At 43.8% G+C, this 22,553-nt stretch overlaps 2 protein-coding genes across 2 annotated transcripts in view; one reads left to right on the top strand and one right to left on the bottom strand.

The window, feature by feature from the left end:
• The window catches only part of CCKLR-17D1 (Cholecystokinin-like receptor at 17D1), a 30,261-nt gene extending 8,278 nt beyond the window's left edge, over positions 1–21,983 (top strand). The window contains exons 2-5 of the mRNA XM_089473850.1: positions 11,953–12,153; positions 12,224–12,625; positions 19,935–20,223; positions 20,289–21,983. Coding sequence (XP_089329976.1) covers positions 11,953–12,153; positions 12,224–12,625; positions 19,935–20,223; positions 20,289–20,700 — 1,304 coding nt within the window. The 3' untranslated portion in view covers positions 20,701–21,983. The remainder of the gene's footprint in view (positions 1–11,952; positions 12,154–12,223; positions 12,626–19,934; positions 20,224–20,288) is intronic.
• Positions 16,527–17,487, bottom strand: LOC108619630 (uncharacterized). Its single transcript, XM_018016314.2, has 3 exons — positions 17,258–17,487; positions 16,765–17,202; positions 16,527–16,701 (listed from the first exon to the last, which is right to left on the bottom strand). The coding sequence occupies exons 1-3, from the start codon at positions 17,313–17,315 to the stop codon at positions 16,619–16,621; spliced, it is 579 nt and encodes a 192-aa protein (XP_017871803.1). The 5' UTR covers positions 17,316–17,487; the 3' UTR covers positions 16,527–16,618.
• Positions 21,984–22,553: the final 570 nt, after the last annotated feature.

Below are 22,553 nucleotides of genomic sequence, written 5' to 3'. Positions count from 1 at the left end.
TGTCAAATGCATAAATTCAATTATTATGGCTAATAAATAATTGAATAGATGGCATGCATGAATGGAATACCATTCCATAGTAAAACACAAATTCAACAAAAGCTAAATGAAATTAATATTTGTTCTGCTCAGTCAACTAATGTGGGAATTCGCTTTGGCTTCGGCCTCGCTCCTTGCTCCTCTGGCAGACGGCTTCAGATAATAAGCTATTCAAGGCTGCAGCTAGTTTTGTTTTTGTTTAGCAGACAAGAGCACAGAAACAACCAGAGACACAGACACAGACACAGACACAGACCAGTTGATATTAAGGTGTGACAAATATGTTGAGGGAATACGCAACCAGGGAGTATATACCTCAAGACGAATTCATTTAGCACAATGGGCAGGTGAAACACACAAAGTCAGCTACCAGAAAGCATTTGTGCCAGATGTGTGGTCATGTGTGTCTGTGTCTGTGCCTGTATCTGCATATGTGTGCGTGTGTGTGTGCTGCCATATGTCACAAAAGCATACAAATGAGCAGCAATTTTTAAAGCGAAAAGCTAAGAAAAGCAAAGAAGTACTATATACTTTATATATACATATATGCCTCAAGGCAATTTAAACTTTTCCAAGATTCTGATTTGGTTTCTTCTTGGCGTCTGGTTCTGGCTGTCTGATAAGCAGCGGCCTGGCAAGGCAACCGTTTCAGCCCGGTAACTATATAAGCCATGTAGCATAATAACGGCAGCTGTGCCGTCTTTAAGCCAATATGATGATGTGAGCAACGGCTGAAATACCAAGGAGCCCATGCACCTGACCAACAACTCGTCCACTTTGGCACTCAATTTGTTTTCCCATTTGCTGTCAGGCCAGGGCAGCCAAGTTTTGTGCGAATCATTGTCAAAGTTTTGGGGCTACCGGGCGGGCCATTCAGTGTCATGACAACAACAATTACGCCGCTGCCTTAAATATATTGGCTGGTTACGCCCTAACGCCCTACTGCCCTGATGTACTGATGCCCTGATACCCTGATACCCTGATGCCCTGACGCCCGACGGCTACCGTTCCATCGCCCGATTGTTTGCTTTGGCAATGAGTCCGAGCTGGCAAAACATTGGGAAAAGTGAAAAGTTGCCATGAAATGAATTAAATTCGACACCCGGAAACATTGAAGTTATCTTTGAATACCAAACTTGTGTTTACTTCAGCTTGCCCCACTCACAACAAACCAGAGTATTATACGGCCCTTCCTCACCACGAGACGACCCCCGGACCGGATCCAATCGAACTGCCAGCCAACAGTCCCGCATACTGGGCAATCCATTGATAAATGCTTCAGTGTTTGCCCCTGTGTTTGCCCAGCACAAATAGAGTATTTCGACCAAGTGTTTACCCTACCGCATGCACCGCAACGTCTACATCAATGTCTATATGTAGTTGGCTCAATCTGATCCCAGCGTACATTTGGCCGATTAGCTGAAAGATAATTGCAGTTGACCCCCAATAGATATCAATGGCCAGTTGGCAATTAATTTACAAATTGATTTCCTTTCATAGCACTTCGGCTCTCAAATCAGTGGGGAGTGCTCGACTGCCAGATACCCGGAAGTCTGCAGAAAAGAGTCTAGGCAATGCTGCCTATGTAGCTCCAGCCTTAAAATTTGAAATACCGATTTTTATCGATAATGAGAGAACGAGTTGTCGATAAATAACTTTCAACATATTTAATATTTCAAAGCTTTAACTGTGCCTAGCAAGAAGGAGGAACAGACAACTACCCGGAAGGAAGAGGTCGATGGCTTTACTTGGGAATCTTTTATGTGGTCTTCCCTCACGTTACATGCATATTAACATAATGTATTTTTAAAATGCCTAAATTGGATAAAATACCCCAAGTATAAATATTAATAATAGCAATCGATTTCACACTAGGCTTATCAATGATTGCTTTACATATATTTTCATTGCGTGCTCGTCGTTGTTTCGCCTCGCTTAAGCTTAGCAAGTCACGGCCCAACGATTGATTTTCCTGGTATAAAATCCGAATAATGTTTACACATGCCAAGCCTTGGCTTCAGTAGTATTTTTTTTTTTATTCATCCATACACGAAATTCCATTTAATCAATTTTCTTTAAACCAACAAAGGTGGTTTCACTCAATCTGAACTATCCCATAAACTTGTAGTCCGACAGCTGTCAAACTTTTACACTTGTCCTTTGAAGGTTAGGCTTAACTGGAAATAATTTTAGATTTTCGGTTATCTGATTATTTATTTTATGCTCAAGTCAGCGCTTGCCCTACTACCCTCAATATCGCAGCTTTTATTTGGCAAGGCGTTGCCTCTTCCTGTTGACCCGTTTTGTGGGGTGATTTGCTATATGGCCGGGGCTTGAGAGCCATACGTCACTGGATGCCATCACGTTTAGCATTAGCACTATAAGCTGTGTGACTAGCGGGTCTGAAATACTACCACAGCAATGGGTTAAGGCCGATGCTGAACTAGAGAACTAGAAGGCAGCACCTATCAATCCCATCGAGTCACAATGGAAGATATAAAACTCCTCTCTCTTTGTATGCCAACCGAAATTATGATTGCTCTCTGGGAATATAGAACCGATTGGCTCAGTCAAGGCGAGACTCAAGCAGCAACCATTGTTTCGTACTTTTGAATCTGTGCTCTATTTCACTTAACTTTCATAACGTGATGTTACTTAACAATTCTTTAAACTAATGGTATTTTAATGTTATGTAATAACTTTTAATTGAATTAAAAAAGTCTGCGAGAAATACATATTTATATGGAAACCCCTAAAAAGAACATGTAGTAAATTAAAATTTCATGAATATAAACTTTGACTAGAGCTTGTCTCTTTTTCTCTTTTGGAACAAACTGCCAAATGAAACATGTTTATTTGCAATCCATTTAAATTTGCTGACAAATGAACTGCAGCTGCATTCGCATAATGTCAGACTCTGGTGATTGAGTGGAATACGAAGCGTGCGCTCTCCCTCTCTCTCCCTCTCTCTCTCTCTCTGTCTCTCTCACTGTGTGTCTCGCTCTATATTTTATGCAACATTTCGGCTCTTGTTGGCAATTTTATTGATTTGCCATAGATAAAATGTTTTTCCAGAGTTTTCATTGGGTGCTCAGTAAGTTCAGCTTTCCTATCATTATACTCATCCGCGAGAGTCAATGAAGTATATTGGTTTTTGTGCAATGTGCATCTAGCTGCTGACCATTTACTAATTGATGTAAGTCCACACATGATATGGTTACTCCAAAATGCACAGACTCCTGACTTGCGACGCTTTTACCATTTGCTGAGTATTCTGCAGTCGGTAGCATCCGTCTGTACCATTCTTATACATTTTTTTGCAACGTTTCTCCATTTCAATTTGATTGATTTAACATAGATCAAATGCGTCTCAACAGTTGTCAAGTCTTCAATTAGTTCAGCTTTGCTGTCACAAATATTTTTTGCCTAATTGCCGTTAGATACGCAGCCTGACTAAAACATCTCAATTAACGGACGTTCATATGCCGAGTCTCCGTCAGTCTATGGTGGTCTCTGTCTCTGTCTCTGCCCTGTTGCTGGCCAATTTGTTTGTCGCGCCTTTTCATGTTGCGGCATCAGATTTTAATTTGTTGTGTTCCGCCGTATGCTTTATGGCATCATTCCGCTTGAATAACAACAGACATATAGCCAATAAAATGCTGCCTCCGGCAAGTGGTGAGACACTTGCTGCCGACACGCCCTGCCGATAAAGAAGAAGAACAGCGACAAAAGCAACCAACAAAATAAGAAAACAAAACAAAGACAATGAAAACCAATTTCTTATATAATTTTACAATTTCGCAATTTTTTGTCCGGACTTGTGAGTGGGGGTCACAAAAGTTGATCAGGTCCGAAATGGAAAAAAAGAAGTCAATGCAAAAAGAAACAACAAAAAGCCCAATTGTACCCCCCAAACGAATTGCTTTCAGGAAATGGCACTGACATTGATATACCCTATACGCAATTGCCTATATATACATACATATATATATTTATACATACATATATACATATGTATATAGCTGAATGCGAGTGCGTCTATTGATATTTATGTTCGCGCTTAGTCAACACCTCTCTCTCTCTCTCTATGTCCTCCCTCTCCCTTTCTAGGGGAGTACAGGAGGCAGTGTGCGTAGAGCCCATCCAACTCGAGGGCAATTCTTGGTCGGGGCAATTTCTGCTGATTTCTCATATATTTTACGAGGCGACGTCCGAAAGTTTTGCCTTTGCCATTTTTTATTGTTAACTCAAATTGAAATGATTTTTATTGATAAAACGCACACAAGCGCACGGGCAACAGGATGAGCAACTCGAATTTTGTTTACATTTCACAACGAACAGCCTGAGGTACCATCGAGTCCATGAAATCGCAGTTATGACGCCTTCCGACTAGTTATGGCCATCAGGCACTAAATCAAAAGCCGGCTAACAGCCGTGCCGCATCCATCGGGTCCATCGATAATGCCTATAAATAGCAGCTGGAGTATGTGTTTGACGGGCTCCGTATGGAGACGGGGGAGTAAGAGTGTGAGAGAGAGAAATAGAGAGAGGGAGGGGGGAAGAGTGCTACCCATCGTTCCCATCTCAAGTGAGTTACGATACCATCGCTCTGGCACTGCTTTAATATCTCATAAAATTTCCATATTTACACCAACTCCAACAGTTCCCGCACTTCACTCTCTCCCTCTCCCACACTCGGTGTCACTTTTTGATTTAGAGCCTTGCAGTTACATCAAGATATGAGCCCTGACAGTTTTGCTCCGACTACAAAGGGAATTTCAGACACAAACTACTGGAGAGATTTTTTATGCCAATTGCTTTACAATATTCTGAGCTGTTCTGAGCATACAAATCGTGCTTTGCCTATAAACATATGCAATATATCCTACAGTTATAGGAATTGCAAAGAATATAATCGAAAGTTCAGGTATTTTTTAAAAGGAAAACAGAATAATAATTAAATTTTAATATAAATTTACGTTCCCCTTAATAATTTTGTCATTATAAGATTAATTCATTTGTAAATAAAAACCTATTTCAGAGAAAGCTTATTGCATTAATTCTAATTAGACTACGAATTCTTTCGAATGCCAGACAAAAAACTTGTAAAGTGACAATTAGAGAGCGAGAGAGAGTGTGTGAATGAATGACTGCGTCCCTCGAGAGACTATGAGACTCAGAGAGAGAAAGAGAGAGAGAGAGGGAAAGAGTTTCCACGGAAATAAATTGTTAATTAGAATAACTGTAAATGAGCATTGGGGTTTAACCCCTTGCAGAATTAAACAAGTGAGAGTGCGCCAGTCGGCAATGCCCGACTACGAAATACACTGAACTAGGAGCTTGACTTAGCAGCAGAGCTGCTATTCCAAATACTCGACGACTTGTATCGATTATTATCGGCTTAAATGAAGTTGGGTCAGTTATCGAAAATCATAAGTTGAGATTGTGGTAGTGAAATCAACATTTTCTGAGCGTTATAGACATTGTGATGCATCTTTATGCTAAAGCAACCTTTTTATACTATCTGAAATATATTTATCGAATTTTACCGATATTATTTAAATGTAATGAAATATCGAAAAACATGTTCAAGTTATATTGCATATACTGATTAAACTTAACATTTCAAGTCTTCAGCTTTTGTGGCCTACGAGCGGACGGACAGGCACACAGCCGGACAGACATGGCTGAGTCGATTTAGGTAGAAGCCCGATTGCTGGTACGCCTTCCTCTTTCTGTTGCACTTAGTCATACAAAATCATTATACGCCGAGTTCCTATTCAAAAGGTTCATTGCTTCAAATCCCAAGTGTCCTACGATTGACCCGACTGACGTGGGGCATTTGAATGCACTTGTTGTCATTGTCTCATTTGTATAGGACTCATTTATCCCCTCTTCATCTATCTTCCTTATGTTCCTTTCATGGTTTAGCAACTGTTCCTCGGCTTTCTATTATGATTCTTGGCATTTTGTCTCCTTTCGCTTCTATTCCTTTTCTCTTATCCTCTCTCTCTCTCTCTCTCTTTGTCAGTTCTCTTTCACTCTGTTTTTCAGTCTGCTTATATTCTTTCTTCTCCTTCTCTACTCTCCACTGCTCTTCCTTCCGCTTCTGCTCTATTCACATTTTTAGTCCAGTCGCCTGCCTCCAGTTGACTCAAGTCTAATCAGTCTAGCAAATATTTCTCTTTGGGCCAGCTCAAATATGTATCATAATTTTCTGATTTGTATTTGAGAACATTTTCAAGGTAAAGTGCCATTGGTTAATCAAAGTATCAAATTCGACGACCCTCCGGGCTTCTAGCAAGAGTTCGTATCGGAACTGGGGCGTTGTTTGCCTACGCCTGACTGAATTGCAATGCAAATCTCTGGCGTTTTGAGCTGGAACAGCAAATTGAAAAGGCCAAAACTGGCTTAGCCATAGTTTATGGCACAACTTACTCTTGGCCTGTCTTATTGACTGAGCAAAGTTTATTAGACTTTCGCAAACTTCTGCTTTATTTGCTTAAGCGTCGGATGCACTTACAGCTCTGCTCGGCTCCTGCTGCGGCTGCGGCTGCGGTTCAAATGTTGTTTTGGGCTTTTTCGGCTGCACTTTAAGGTCTTCATTGGCCCCTCCCCCTCTGTGCTTTGCAACGTTCATTAGCAACACCTTTGACTCCTGACAACCGCATGGAACTGCGTAGGTTGTGACTGACTGCCGGATCATGGACAGAGTTGGAGCTGGAAAAGTTGCGCCTTGACAGCGCCAGGCCATATAAACTCTGAAACTAGCAAATTGTGGCTTCATTTAAATTAATTAGCCGGCAATTGGCCAAGGGCCCACGGTCAAAGCACAGCAAGCGCAAAAGGCAACAAATGCAAATTAGAGTGTATCCGGTATCCATTAGCTACTGCGCTCCTAGAAGCCTGACCACTTTCTCAACTTTCCCTGAACTTCACGGGAAAAACAAGCAACTTTTTTATGAACAACTTCCGCTGTACAAAATCAACAGCAAGTTGCATCAAAGGGCACTGAAGACAAACAGTATCAAGCCATCATTGAACGAGTTATCCGTATAATAAAGTCTGTTCGAAGTGTATTGATTGCGGTAATTGATAGGGCGAGAGGCGTCTGGCAACAGCTAAAGCATAAAATATGCAATTGATTGATGACACTAGCCAAACAGAGCGCCGGCCAATAGAGCAGGGGCCAAGAGAAAAAGTAGCTAACAGAACGGATAGCCAGCAGAACGTAGACCAACATAACACTGGAGAACAAAAGGCAGGCTAACAGAACGTTGAGTAACAGAACATAGGCTAACAGAGGAGTAGCTAACAGAGTACGTGCTAACAGACGACAGGCTAACGTAATAGAACTTAACAGAACACAAGCTAACAGAACACACTGTAACAGAGCACAGGCTAACAGATGGCATGCTAACAGAGCACATGTTAACACAGCATAGATTAACAGAACACAGGCTAACAGAACACACTATAACAGAACACAGGCTAACAGATGGCATGTTAACAGAGCACATGTTAACAGTGCATAGATTAACAGAACACAGGCTAACAGAACGCACTATAACAGAGCACAAACTAACAGGTGGCTTGCTAACAGAGCATAGATTAACAGATCACAGGCTAGCATAAAAGAACTTAATATAACAGAGGCTATCAGAACACAGGCTAACAGAGCACACGATAACAGAACAGAGGCTAACGGAAAACAGGCAAACAGAAAACCAAAATTGGTCAGAAAATTTCATACAACATAGATTTTGGGCACCTTTCAGATTATATCACATATATAAAATATATTTTAATGGCATATACATATATATTTTAATAGAAATTTTTACTTGGTTCGAATAAGCTGAAGGCATCACAAAGACTCTGATACAGTCTCACTCGAATGCAGCATAGCTCTTAGAGCTCAAACCTGTTGACATGTGTAATTGTTTCCACTACTCAAGCAAAACGTCTCTCAGGTCTCCATAAAAACAAATGGATTCCCCTATGTAATTGTATTTTCTGAGCTATTCAAAGCCGAACGCAATAGTTAGGCAAACAAAATAACATAATTTGAGCAAAATCAATATACGAATCCCAAAAACCAAATGAGGCGCCGACCTTTGCGTTTAGCCAATCTCGTCTGGCAGATCGTCTATGCATGAAACGGACATTCGACCATTCAGAGTCGAGTCGAGTCGAGGCGAGGCGAGTGAAATTAGCGGGCGCAATGTCTGTGGCCAAATGACAGCGACAACGTGAAAAATTATGGCTAATGGCGGAGCAAGGCGTAATCAGCCGCCATCCACACGAAATGAAATGGATCGAAATGGAATGTTCAGAAACAACGCCGAGTGCACGGGCGTTTGACATGCGTGGGCGAGTGAGCACGTGGGCGTGTGGGTGGGGCTTTGAGTGCATTGGGGGCATTGGGGGCCGTGCAGCATGCAACACATGCCAAACTAAAAACAGCAGCACGAACAACAGCAGCGGGAGTAATGGGAATTGAGAAATGAGAAACGACTAAGCTGCATAAGCATTACCTGCCACAGCCAGTGCCCGTACCGGGACCGCTGCAGCTGTTGTTGCCACAGCCGCTGCCCACACGCAACTCCATTTTAGCAATTTACAATTCAATGTGCCTGCATTCGAGCCACAAATATCAATCCCAGTCGCCAGTGGGCACTGCGCTCCCGCCCTAGCCGAATCGGGTCTCTGCTCTGCACTGCTCTCCCGCCCGTCGGCCCACAAGTAAGCCAAATTTAACAAGCAATAAACCAATTTTTATACATAAAAAGCCAACTGGAGCATATTTTCAATGTTTAACTCGAATCCCAATAGGTCAAACGAACTTACGGGCCAATAACAAAGCTCAACATGCGACACGAACCCAGATAACAACGTATGTGTGTATGTATTTCGGGGGCAAGCAAAAGACAAAATAAAACATGGGATGACGAAGCCAATAATACTCTATATCATGTTAATATGCTTATAATTTGCATTCATAGTTTAGTTGTGGCCTTACTTGATATACCTATACCTAATCGTCTTATGAGTTTAGATACAACGAGTTCGATTATCTATGCTATAAATTTAACTAAAGTCAATTATAAAGCGAATTAAGGCTGTAGGCTTAATCAAAGTGTAAGGCGGACTAAAGCTGTCAGGCAATCAATAATTTTTGTAATTCGAGGCACGAACAATTTGCGCTGTATTTTGACAATTCTCTAAGTAACAAACAAGGAAGAATGCATTTCAGTTGGCAGTGACCGACGCGCGGATACCCGGTACTTTAGACAGAGCTGTAACTCTAACCATTCTATGCTGCTACTATGCACACATACATATATACACACAAGCGCTCCGCTCTGCTCTACTGCGCAGCGACTGCGCTCGCAAATGGGAAATTATTGAAAAACTTTTCTTCTAGATCAATTTTCATTATTAAATTTTCAGAGTACTTATCATAATATTTACGGTGTGTGTATGTGCTAAAGCACAAGTCTTTAAAATTTGAAATACGCTTATCGATTATCATCTTTTAAAGGAAGTGGGATCAGTTATCGGGAAAAGCTTGAAGCTCATACTGCTTACTACGAATAGATATACACATTAAAACTGTTTAGAACGTGATAAGGATAACCAGATCATGACTTTAGTAATTGAAATGCGCTTATCGATAATTATCGATAATTATGAAGTTAATGGAATTATCGAAAAAGTGATAAATATATATGTTATATACGCATTCACGAGATCGATGCTTTCATATAGACGGACAGACAGATAGTCAGACGAGCGGATGGATGGACGAACGGATAGCCTCACTGACGAACATGCCTAGGCCAAGTCAACTCCATGCCCTTATCATTCATATATGTACGTATGTACCACCCTATGGCATCTACATTCACTTCCAGGGAACCAATATACCCTCAGCGCGCACTTTCAATGGGTTGAGGGCATAAAAGAGCAAATAAAATTTAATCGAATTTAGGTTTAAGTACACTTTATATTATTTGGATGGCCCTAAGAAGCTTTCAGCTCAGATCGATGCTAAAATAGAAATAACATTATGGAAAAACGCGATAATAAAGCTCAAGAGGTCAAGGCTCAAGGCTCAAGTCTGAGTCGGACTTATTTAGCGTGAGCTATCAATATATTTCGAGTTACTCTCAGCGAACACCTAAATATACTAAATAACGATTTCGCACTCAACTTTTTGCATTTAAGTTCTTTAAATTTGAGCACCTCAGTGGAATTTCGCTTTAATGTGCATTTAAGGCGCCTCTGGACGGTGGGCGAAGGTTTCTGTGTGTGTGGGAGCTGGGAGTAATAATATCTTTCAATTGTGCGACGTGCGCAAAATAAAAAACAATTACTTAAATTTTATTTACATTTATTGTGAAATCTTTTGGGCCGAGTTTATTTTGCAACATGCTCAGCCAACGGAATGCCAAGGGAATTGCTCAATTGGCGCAGCTACCTAGATTCGCTTTCGCTCTCGCTCTTGCTCTCCCTCTTTCTCTCTCCCGCCCGCTCTCCATTTCTCCGTATCGCCACTTTTCCTATATTTATCATTTCCATAAAATTTGCATGTTTATTTGTGGGCGGACTCATTGAACCATGGTCAAAAGCGGCGATGCGGCGGCGTAGCTAAATTTAATTTTGTTGCTTTGTTAATGAGCTTGGCTTGTTTAGCAATTTCGGCCACGCTCAGCTAATGGGTTGCCGCTGAAACAGCAACAACAACAACAACAACAACAACAGCAACAGCAACAACAACCCAACGCATTTCCTTTTGGACCACGAAAAAACAGTTGCGACGGCTGCAAACACCAAAGTCGCTCTCGGCACACGGCCTTAATCCCTTGTGCCAATTCTCCAACCCAACTAGTTACTCTCCCACACATACACACACACACACACACATGCACACATACACAGTCGTGTCACTGTTTGCTTTCTATCTGCATGCCAACGAATGCAAAGCGGCTTCTGATGTAACGTAAAAGCCTAATTTTGTATACCTACATACATATATACACACCCACACACACACACACACACATACATATACATGTATACATGTATTTTCTTACTTTGTGTTTTTTTGATTTTGCACGTAAGTCAACAGACAGAAACACGCCCCCTCGCTACCCTCTGCTCTTTGACTGGCTCATCAGCAGCAGCAGCAGCATCAGTCGTAGGAGGAGGGGGAGGAGGAGCAACACCATCAGCAGGTAGTTCAAATTGAGTAGTCCTATACCAACTAGGCATTGGCAATGATGAATGCTGCATGTTTGGGCAAGAGCTGAAGGTGGCTTGACTTCATTATGACGGGGCAGACGGCAGGGGGCAGGGGGCAGGCGGCATGCAAATAACGTTAGCGCGTGCCAACATTTGGCCATTATCATTATCGTTGGCCGTGCTCAAATGGATCACATTTGTTATGCCCAGCAGCCGGCAGCCGGCAACCCGCAGAACGCAAACCTAGTTAGAGTCGGCATAAATTAGCATTTTAATGTGAACTGAGCTTAAAAAAAAAAAAAAAAAACCAACTCGCGTTTCGTGAGAGTGAAAATTGAAAATTTTTGAGCTGGTTGAATATTTTTATTTAGTCAAATGAACTATGGAGCTGAAGCTGTGAATGATTCTAATAGACAAATGAACTATGAGCTGCGGCAGTGATGACTTATCGATGAGAGACAAGATAGCTATCGATATTTGTAGTTCAAATGAACTATGATTTTCGAAAGTCCCTCACTCTGACTCTTATCGATGGCAGACGTGGCAAATATCGATATATTTATTTGAACTTTCTTCATTGATATCGTCGCGCTTTCGCATTTCGTAAATCAAGACAGGTTTCTTTTTCCTTTAAGATCAAATAAATCGCTCTTCTTCTTGTTGCAGCCGCCTCTGTGGCCGTCTCCTCGTGGACTCTGGTGGCGATATCCTGCGAGCGCTACTACGCCATTTGCCATCCGCTCCGGTCGCGCACCTGGCAGACGATCAACCATGCCAACAAGATCATCGCTTTCATCTGGCTGGGCAGCCTGGTCTGCATGACGCCCATTGCGGTATTTAGCCAGCTGATGCCCACCAGTCGCCAGGGTGAGTAAGCCGTGCGCCTGCTCTGGCCTCGTCTCTTAGCCATTGATATGTATGTACATATATTTGACAGGCTTGCGCAAGTGCCGCGAGCAGTGGCCCGTCGGCTCTTTGGGCTATGAGCGCGCCTATAATATCTTCCTGGACCTGGCGCTGCTGGTGCTGCCGCTGCTCGCCCTGAGCTTTGCCTACATGTTCATCACGCGCACGCTCTATGTGAGCATGCGCAACGAGCGCGCCATGAACTTTGGCAGCAGCGGCCCCGACGTCGGCCTGACCACCAGCAGCAGCAGCAACAACAACAGCTGCAGCGGCAGCCGTCGCACCTTCGGCAGCTCCAACTATCTAATGCGCATGCAGATGCGCCAGGAGGCGCTGGCCGCCGACAGCGCTGCCCAGCTGGACATGTTGCTACAGCAGCAGCAGCAGCAGCAACAGCAGCAACAACAATGTGGAGCAAACCAATATTATTATGGTGAGTCAAAGGCAGCTAGCACGCTGTGTCTTTCTCTCTCTCTCTCTCTCTCTCTCTCTCTCTTACTCACAGTGTGTGGCTGTTGAAAGTCAGCGCACGACAGCTTCAATTGCCTGACTGTGCCGCAGTTTCCTGTTCGCCAACGCTGCTAAAGTATTTCCTGCTCATTCACGCTGCCGCGCCCACTCGCCCACGCACGCCCACACACACACACACACACACTGGCAATTTGCATGGAAAAATCAGCCGGGCGTAAAATGTGATTCAACATCCTACTTTAGCTCTGCCGCATGGCTAACTAACCGCGTCACTCATACGCCGCATCGGCCGCTCTCTAAGTGTGTGTGTGTGTGTGTGTGGCGATAAATCGGCTGCCGTTGAATTCAATTTGATTTCGAGCATTTGATAAATTCAAGTGAGCCACTCAAATGGCCTTTCATTCGCAACGATATTGCAGAGCTTTAAATGCTTGAACTATAAAACGTGCCGCACATTAAGCTGCAGCTTAACCAATATTGCCTAACTGTTTGCCATTTGAATTTTCGACACTCTACCACTCGCCCTCACCCTCTCTCTCTCTCTCTCTCTCTCTCTCTGTCTGACGCTCTTGTTAGCTGTCAATCAATTAAGATTTAAAACCTACTTAGAGTGGCCTCATAAACCTAAAACATTTCATAGTTCGTCAGGCTCTCGACTCGGCTCGACTCGACTCAGTCTCTCTGTGCGTCTCAGTCAACATTATTCGCGTTAATTAGAAGTTTGTTTAGTTATATGTGTGTGTGTGCGTGTGTGCCAATAAAATGTAATGCGCTTAGTTCTTTTTCAGCGGACGCCCGAAAGTATGCCCCGCCCCAAATACAGCTCCGCTCTCGGCTGCTCTTTAAATGAGGTAAACTGAAATCGCATATTAGCATAAAGTTGCGTTGCGCTGCGCTGCGGGAGAGGAGCTCAGGCCCAAGTTAATGAATTATCATGGACGGGCTGTGGCCGTAAAAGGATGCCGCTGTCAAGTTTGAAGTCGCAGTTCCATTTCCGCTTCCGCATTTTAAACGGGCTTCCAAACGGACGAAAGGGCCAAAGCAAATATCGTAATTTATGCTGGGGTCGAGCATTTAAACGCTCGTTAAATGCCCGGTTATCTCCTTTATCGACCCAAAAGTCCCAGCGCAAATTAGTGCGACCAGATTGCTGGCTATGCCCGGCACATGGTGACACATTCTCACATGACACACACACACACACACGCACACAGAGCACATGACCGCAAAGAGCACCTTGAACAGAGACAGAGAGAGAGGGTGAGAGGGAGAAGGGGAGAGAGACAAACGCTTCGCCAGTTGATGATATATTTTTATTAAAGTTCATTTTTTATTTTATTTTTTAAACCTATCCAATTTACGGCCAGCACTTAACATTTTTGTGTCATAAATTTGGGAGGCAACACTGGCAGCCAGCCACTGGAGTCCTGGCCCGGGTCGAGTCCCGGCCGGAGGAGGTGGCGCAAATGTTTTATTACACTCAACGCAGAGCTTTGGCGCGCTCGTACGTAATTTGCATAACCAAGTCTAATATAATTAGAGCCCTAAACTCGTAATATTCGCCGTTGCTGCGCCGCTCATTAAAGCCTTGCAACGGGTAGCCACAATTTAGTCGCCTTTCCAGCTGAGCTCAGCTCTAGCTCATGTCTCACACATGCAGTTGCCCTTTTAGTGAGGAGTATCTCACGTTCATCACATGCGATTCAACGCTCAAAATTTTTGTCGTGTTTTAATTACCCAACCAAAGACTCAGCTGCCCAAGTTAGATATATATTATTCATTGGCAATGGGAAAAGATGAATTCTTAATCTGTTTCTCAACTTGGTAAGCTCTTGCGCTTAATGAACAAGTCAGCCGGGCGTTGCCGACTGCATGATACTCATTCGCGGTCCGCAAACAAGGGAGTGAGGAGGGAGACAGCACTTTAATTGTCCCATATCTTAACTCCAGCTGCTAAACAGCTTTACCTGATCTGCCACGCCTTCAGTGAGCGTGGGTAGTCATTTTCGGCTAGTTCTTAGAAGGAAGTCTGTCGTTAGTAGCGACAAAGTTGTTCGCTGGACAGAAGAGCAGACGGATGGACGCAGAGGCAGAAGGAAGAAGCGGGGAGACAGATGGCAGGACAGTTAAATAGACGGATAGAAGGATAGATAGATGTAGATGAACGGACGGACAGATGAATATATACAGAAGGACGGATTGATAGATGAATTGGCGGACGGATAGTTATATAGATGGATACACAAGAAAACAGAGTAAGAGAAAGATGAATGGACAGACATATAGATGGACGAACGGATTGACAGACGGAGGGACGGACTGACGTATAGCTAGATAAACAGACCTACCGACAGACGAGCAGATAGACAGTTAGATAGATAAACGGACAGACAGACGGATAAATAGTTAAACCAATCGACAGACTCACGGATTGACGGTCGGACGGGCAGACAGACTGATAAACAGATGAGGACAGATCGACAGACTCACGGATTGACGGACGGACGGACTGGCAGACAGACGGACGAACAGACTTACATACGTTAGATAGATAGATGGACAGGCGTTAGATAAATGGATGGACAGGCGATCAGACGATCATTCTATAACAAGTAAGAACGTTGCAGTCGGGCGTTACCGACTGCGGAATACTCATTCACATCCCATCAACAATTTAGTAGTTAAGTTTCAGTTACAGTTTTTTACTGTAGAATATACAGGTTTTTCCGATTTGCCACGCCCCAACTGGGCGTAGACACCTCATTTTTGGTCAGTTTTTAGAAAGAGATAACGTTACCCTAACTGCAAAGTTTGAATGCTTACCCTAAAAAAATGTGAAAATTACAGGGTATTTTTCGATATGCCACGCCCCTAAAGAGGCGTAAAAATTATTTTTGGGGAATCGATAGAGGAGGCTACCAGTAACTCAACTATCCAAATTTGAAGCTTCTAGCTATTATACTTTAGGAGATATAAACTTTTGCGGTTTGCCACGCCCCCTGTGGGCGGACATATATCCGACAAAACTTTTTGGTCTTGGGTGATCAGTCCGAGTATATATACAAAATTTGAGGTCTCTGCCATCAATAGTGTCCAAAATATAGGAGAATTTAAAAAATCACTATATCTTCAGGTCCGATTTGCCACGCCCCCAACGGGCGTAGACTTATAATTTATCTTCAGACTTTATAGAATCATACCATTAGCTGACGTGCAAAATTTCAGCATTCTAGGTTTACAACTTTAGGAGATACAGTTTTATCCGATTTGCCACGCCCCCAATGGGCGTAGATATATCCGCCATAGCTCGTGATCTTGGGTGGTCAACGCGGACCTACATACCAAGTTTCAGCTTTCTAGCTCTTCAACAAACATGATTTCTGGTATATCGGAAAATGCATTTTCCGATTTGCCACGCCCCTAGTGGGCGGATCGGGAAAATTTTAACACTTTATAAATCGGAGATATACACGAGTATGTGTTCCAAATTTCAAGTCTCTAGCTTTAATAGCGCCGAAATAGATTGCGTTCATACGGACAGACGGACAGACGGACGGACGGACAGACGGACAGACGGACAGACGGACGGACAGCAAGACGGACATTGCACAAAACCAATATACTGATTCACTTTCGTGAATGAGTATAAAAAGATCAAGGACGTAGTCAGAAAACTGTTCTCTACCTATTGCGCAGCACCGAGTTGATTTCTCAGACAACTGAAATATTATTCCTTCACTTCACATCCGACTGAGCGAGCATTAAGCAGTCAAGTGGACTGAGCTGCACATGTTCTTGTAGGAATTACACTGGCGAACTTTTTACAGCCACAGGGCAATTTTCGTTTGTAAATTCAAAGAGGATTTTTGCCCGCATAACAAACTTAACGCTCAGCCTTGGCTGCTTTTATTGAAGGTAAAGAAAATATATAAACATAAATATGAAAAAATGCAAGTCAAGAGTCTCCATTGGACTCGGATACTGTGGAGCTGCTCTCTGTAAAATGCGACACGTTGAAATCGTCGGCAGCTACCAGCTCTGTGGGGCAAGGAGAGAGAGATTTGTGAGCTGCGGGTGTTATTAGCCACTACCGGCTCTCACCTGAGGCATCTATCGAGCGCCGCATATTGATGGGCAACGCGTCATCGCCGGCGCTGACCCGACGTAGGCCCGCCTTTAGTCGATCATCAGCAGCTGCCGCTGCCAGTTTCATAAACCTGTGTGCGGCTGCCACATGCCACTCGAACTCCACCTGGCGCCGGTGGTCGTTGGTGCTGTGCATGACGGTGCGGTAGATCAGATGCAGCAGCCGACTGCTGTAGCCATTGTCGAAGATGCGATCGTTCTCCTGACTGCCGGCCAGTAGATCGTACGGATACAAGTCCTGTACTCCTGCATCGTTCACCCGGAGCAATGTAGCAGAGTGTAGCCGTATGGGCCAAAGCTTACCCATGTTGCTCTGTATAGCGCCCTCTGCTGCATGGCGTTTTTCTGGCTGCTTTGTCAGCTGATCGTACGACATCTTAATGCAAACGCCCGCTGAAAACAGGAAACCTTTTAGGGTTCCACTCTAAAAGGCTTGCGCTCCACTTACCCCATGCCAAAATCAATAGAAATAGAAAGATCTGCAGACAGAAGCGCCAGTTACACATTTTCGTCTTCAAAATATATTTTGAGCAGAAGTAAATTTAGTTTTGACTTTCGATTTGGTCGAATATTATGTGAAATGATGCTGTGACTGTTTAGGCTCAAACTGGATTTCTCGTATTCCGAATTTGACTTGAATCTGCTTACACTATTGACTAATATATCTAAGCCAACTGAGCTCTATCTACATGGAACGCTCAGAGTGATATCAAAGAGCCTACGCTGATGCATGATGAGGTTGCCAGCTAAGGACTGCCTAGCAAAAGAGGTAGAGAGAGAGAGAGAGCGAGAGAGAGAGAGAGAGAGAGAGAGAGAGAAAGAGGAAGACCAATTTCCCTGCAGTTGCCTGCAATTAGTTAGTTTGTATGGAATTTTGCAACTGCATCGGGAAAGATTTCCTAATTGAGTTCCCTTTTCTTGGAATCACTTGGGACTTTTGCAGCTGCATCGATAGGGATTTCCTAACTGAGTGCCTCTATTTGTTGGAACTGCATCTGCAAGGAGTTCATAATTGAATCCCCATTTATTGCTTAGGAAAATTTTGAAATTGTTGCAACTACATCGATAAGGATTTCCTAATTGAATCCCCATTCATTGTCTAGGAATTTTTTCGGGATTGAATCTCCCATTCACTGCTTTGGAATTATTTGTTACCTTTTCACCTCCATCTTCAGGGATTTTCTTATTGAAGTAGTCATTTACAGCTCGGCAATTATTTGGGACTTTTCCATCTCCATCTTCAAGAGTTTTCTAATGAAATCCCCCATTTATTGTTTTGGAATTCTTTGGGTCTTTTGCAACTGCATCAGGAAAGACTTCCCATGGATTTAACGCAATTTAAATTGAAGAGTTTTCACAGTCGATGCAATATGTATGCGCACCGCGATGCTCCAATAGCCAGCTGAAGCGTGCTGAGCCGCCCGGCTGCCACCGATTTGCCTAGCTTGAGGCACTGTTCGTCCCACTGAGGACATAAGCGCTTGGCCAGCGCATGGCTTGCGGCACGGCCTTTGTGCCACGGCGCGCAGTAACCGTTAACGGGTAACGGGCAACGGGCAACGGATAACGGGCAATCGGCAACCGTTGCTGTGCAAAGAGCTGCAGCATCGCAGCCGGCAGCATTCGCCACGTGCCATAAACGAGTCGGACGCACAATAAGGTGATGCCAGAAAGGTGATGCGGAACACGGTTTGCTGCATCTACTCCGATGGCTCCACGGCTCCAGCGAACACCCTGCTAATCGGCTAATTAAAACCAACAAGCGAGCATTATTCTGTAGACTAACCAATGGCATCCTAACACCCACCCATTCATACCCGCATCCACATCCACGTTGACGTCCAGGTGCATGTGGTGGGTCCGTCCAACTGCAGTTGATAAGCCACACACGCCGGCTGTCAGTCAAAGGTGCAGCTCGCTCGTATTGGACTTTCCATTAGGCAACTTCAAAGCCATCCATTCAGCACAGCTTTATCTATCTGCGGATACCCTGTCTCGGCTATCGCCAAAGGCTGTTGGATGTGGATGACAGATGTCAGACCTGTTGGCTGACAAAAGGCACTCTGGCTGTGGCAGTCTAAGCCAGCGCTTGCTGGCACTGCGATTGCAGGGCATCTGCTGGTCGTGCAGGCCCCATCAATGCTCAGCTTAAGTTTTGGTGTATGCAAATCTGTTTTTCCATTAGCAAACATGCGAGCTTTTGGCTTGTGATTATAAACTGTTGAATCAATCCCTGCTAGCATTAAACTCGACTCCGAGAATCATCTAATCACTTAGACACTACCCAACCACCCCATCACCCACAACCCACTCGTTCACGCTCGGCTCAATGCCATTGGATTCAGAGCACACACACACACACACAAACACATAAATAAAGTCAGAAAGCTTTATGCCATGTACAGTTATGTGAGTGCTATGTCAGAAATGATGATTTATAGTGCTCCACATTGAGTCGCATTTAAAAACGCCTTTGCCTTTGCCTTCGCCTTCCTTTGCCTTTGACTTGCTACAGCGAAACGTTGCCTTTTGTTGACTTGCCCATATTTGTTATTCTTTTCTGTTTCGCTTTCTTTTTGGCTTTCCCTCCCCACTTCCCGCTCCCTTTCTGCACACTGTTGCATGTACAGCATTTTTAAATTGCATGAAAATATCAGCAGGAGTACAAAGGAGGAGTTCAATATATTTAGTATATGATTTGCATGGCATTACGAAGCGTCTAAGACTCAACGGCAATGGGAATTTGGGTTATGTTCAGAAGCAGACGTACTGGATGACATCAAGCATATATAAGCTGTATTTGAGTGATAAGCTGAGTGAGATCAAGCCACATCCGTCTACCCATTCACTGTCTATTCCATTGTCTATTCTTCCCTTCGTCACTCCATCCGTCCATCTGCCGCTCTATAAAGAGTCGATTGATGGGAATAGCAGCAGCTCTAAGGGTATACCCTTTGGATACATCCTAGTCAACCTAGTCCTAGTCCTGACTTGAGCATGTTTCGGGCCAGCACCGCCAAGTTTACCCTATTGATTTCTATTGACCTCCTCTACATATTTAGAGGACTTAGTTTTACGCAAAAAAAAAAAAAGGCTAATATATACCTTCGATCGTTCGCTTTCAGCTGATGGATATAATCACGGTGGGAGCAAGCGTCGCCTGTTCGGCTCGTGCGATGGCCGACGGCATCTCTATTGCATGCGCAGTGCTTCGGTCAAGTCGGTGCGACATCAGCAGCAGCAGCAGCAGCAGCTCAGCGTGTCCGGCGAATGCTGTGGCCGACTGCAGCGAATGACCACAATGAGGCAGCAGCAGCAGCAGCAGCAGCTGTACATGAGCTCAGCCAAGGATGGGGAGAGAAGGAAATCGTTGTCCACGCCCAGCTTGCGCGTCACGGAGGCGACGCTGCGCAGGTGAGTGCCACTGAGAGCCAGAGAGCTACAGCAACTGTCTAAGGTATCGATGCGTTTGCCTGCAGATCGAATGAGAGCAAGAGCTTGGAGAGCAAGAAGCGCGTGGTGAAGATGCTGTTCGTGCTGGTGCTGGAGTTCTTCATCTGCTGGACGCCGCTGTATGTGATCAACACAATGACGATGCTGATTGGGCCCGTGGTGTATGAGTATGTGGACTATACGGCCATCAGCTTCCTGCAGCTGCTCGCCTACTCCTCCAGCTGCTGCAATCCGATTACCTACTGCTTCATGAACGCCAGCTTCCGGCGCGCCTTTGTGGACACCTTCAAGGGCATGCGGCTGTGCAATGGGGGACGCTTTGGATTCTGTCGTCGGCGCTCTAACAACAAGACGAATTTGTCCGTGGCCGGAAATTCGATTGCGCTGGCCAATTCCGTGATGTCTAGCCACACCATACTGGAGAGTCCGCGACTCTGAGGCAGTCGACGTCAGCAGACGTCAATGAAGCTGCGTTCGCTGAGAGATAGAGATAGAGATAGGGATAGGGATAGGGATAGGGATAGGGATAGGGATAGGGATAGAGATAGGGAGAGCGTCAATGTGCGTGTGGGCAATGGCACGAACGAGGGGCTGATGGAAACGGAGTCACTGTAGAGTAGATTAGACCGTTATAAATATGTATGTGATGTGCAAGAAACTGAAACTGTGGTTGTCAACGATTCTACTCCAAGTAAGTTGTGTTTGGTATGGATGAAAGAGATATACATGTATATAGACTATATACTATATGTTGCAATTGGGTTTCAACTCATGAAACTAACTAAAACCTATTTGTATTATTAATCGTATCACTTCAGAGCTGTTGCATTGTCTTTTATTGTAATATCTAATTGTTAAATGTAAATTGTTGGACTTACCCTGGCAGCGTTTCAGTGTTTATACAAATGTCTTTTTTTTTTATATATGTATAAAACATAATTACTATATATATATACGCAATCAAGTGTAAGATTAACCAACAATTTTATCTTTAAAGATTCAAATATATTTGAAAACCAATTTATTCTAGCCGTAAGCAAGATCAAGTCGAACTAGAAATTGCATTTGACAAGTGCGTAAACTGTTTACCTGTAACTTCAAGCTACAAAATCCAATGGCCCACAAAGTATTACGAAATTAAATTAAATATACGTATGAATCAATGTATTTAAACAGAGTGAAAAAAAAAGAAAGACGAAATCTCTTAAGTCTCAAACAGAATATATTCCTTCTGGGGGCGAACCCAAAACCAAACCTTGGCGCGTTTCAAACCGTCCGTCAAAACTATTTGTCAACTTAGGTTAGTATTTCGAGATATTTGTCGTAACTTCCAGACGAATTAATTTACATTTAAGTAGAGCTCGTTCACGTTTCCGTGTGACTCGCACTTAAGATGCAAATTTCGAATGTCGCAAACAATGAATTTCCAAATCAACTAAATAATTGTAGTACCTATACATGCATGCATACGAGTATCAGCATATGTGTACATACATATATGTGTATGAATTATGTCTGCGTGTTAGCGAGTTTCAATATTTTCACTTCTGTACACCTCAACGAACTTACGAAGTGCAAATTCAGTAATTCATATGTAAAATAGCAATAAATGTGTTTTATGAAAATACCAAAGACGAGATTTATTTCAGGGCATACTTTTAGGCTGTGCTCCAATAGGGCGGACAGGCAGGCAGGCAGGCAGGCAGACAGGCCGAACAACATTCATTCGCAGTGAATTAATTCGAGCACTCATGAGCCATGACTGCCTGCCTGCCATTGATTGCCCATTTGAAGTTAATGAGCAGCGACGCGTCGTAGCTCTGCTCAAGTTGCTGTGCGTGTTGGCTGGTTAGTCGCCTGTCCTGGCCATGTTAGTCATGTTGGCCATGTTGGCCATGCTGGCCATGTTGGTCATGCTGTTTGGCTGCTAACGCTGATAGACAAAGGCAACGTCAGTGCCATAAATAATGCCCAGTCGACAGGATGTGTGGCCAGATGCTCTCACAAAGCACATGCTTATGCCAGGAGCTCTGGGTGCTCGAGTGGGTGCGAGCCGAAATCAATTACCGTCTAACCGCATGGGTCTGAGCTCTCTCTCTCTCTCTCTCTCTCTTTTTCTCCCTTCCTCTATCACACATATACACACTCCCTCTCTCTCTCGCTCTCTCACTGCAGTGGCTTTGTGAGTGGTGCTGAAAGGGATAGCTGCCAAATGCTGGCTCATTGATTATGTTGATGGACGATTAGAAATCGAGAGAGATAAGGCGACGTGACAAATCATTTTAATGGAA

Source organism: Drosophila arizonae, chromosome X, assembly GCF_054131065.1.
Source record: "Drosophila arizonae isolate 15081-1271.41 chromosome X, UAZ_ARI_1.0, whole genome shotgun sequence".
NCBI lineage: Eukaryota > Metazoa > Arthropoda > Insecta > Diptera > Drosophilidae > Drosophila > Drosophila arizonae.
This window is presented reverse-complemented; position numbering and strand designations above follow the sequence as displayed.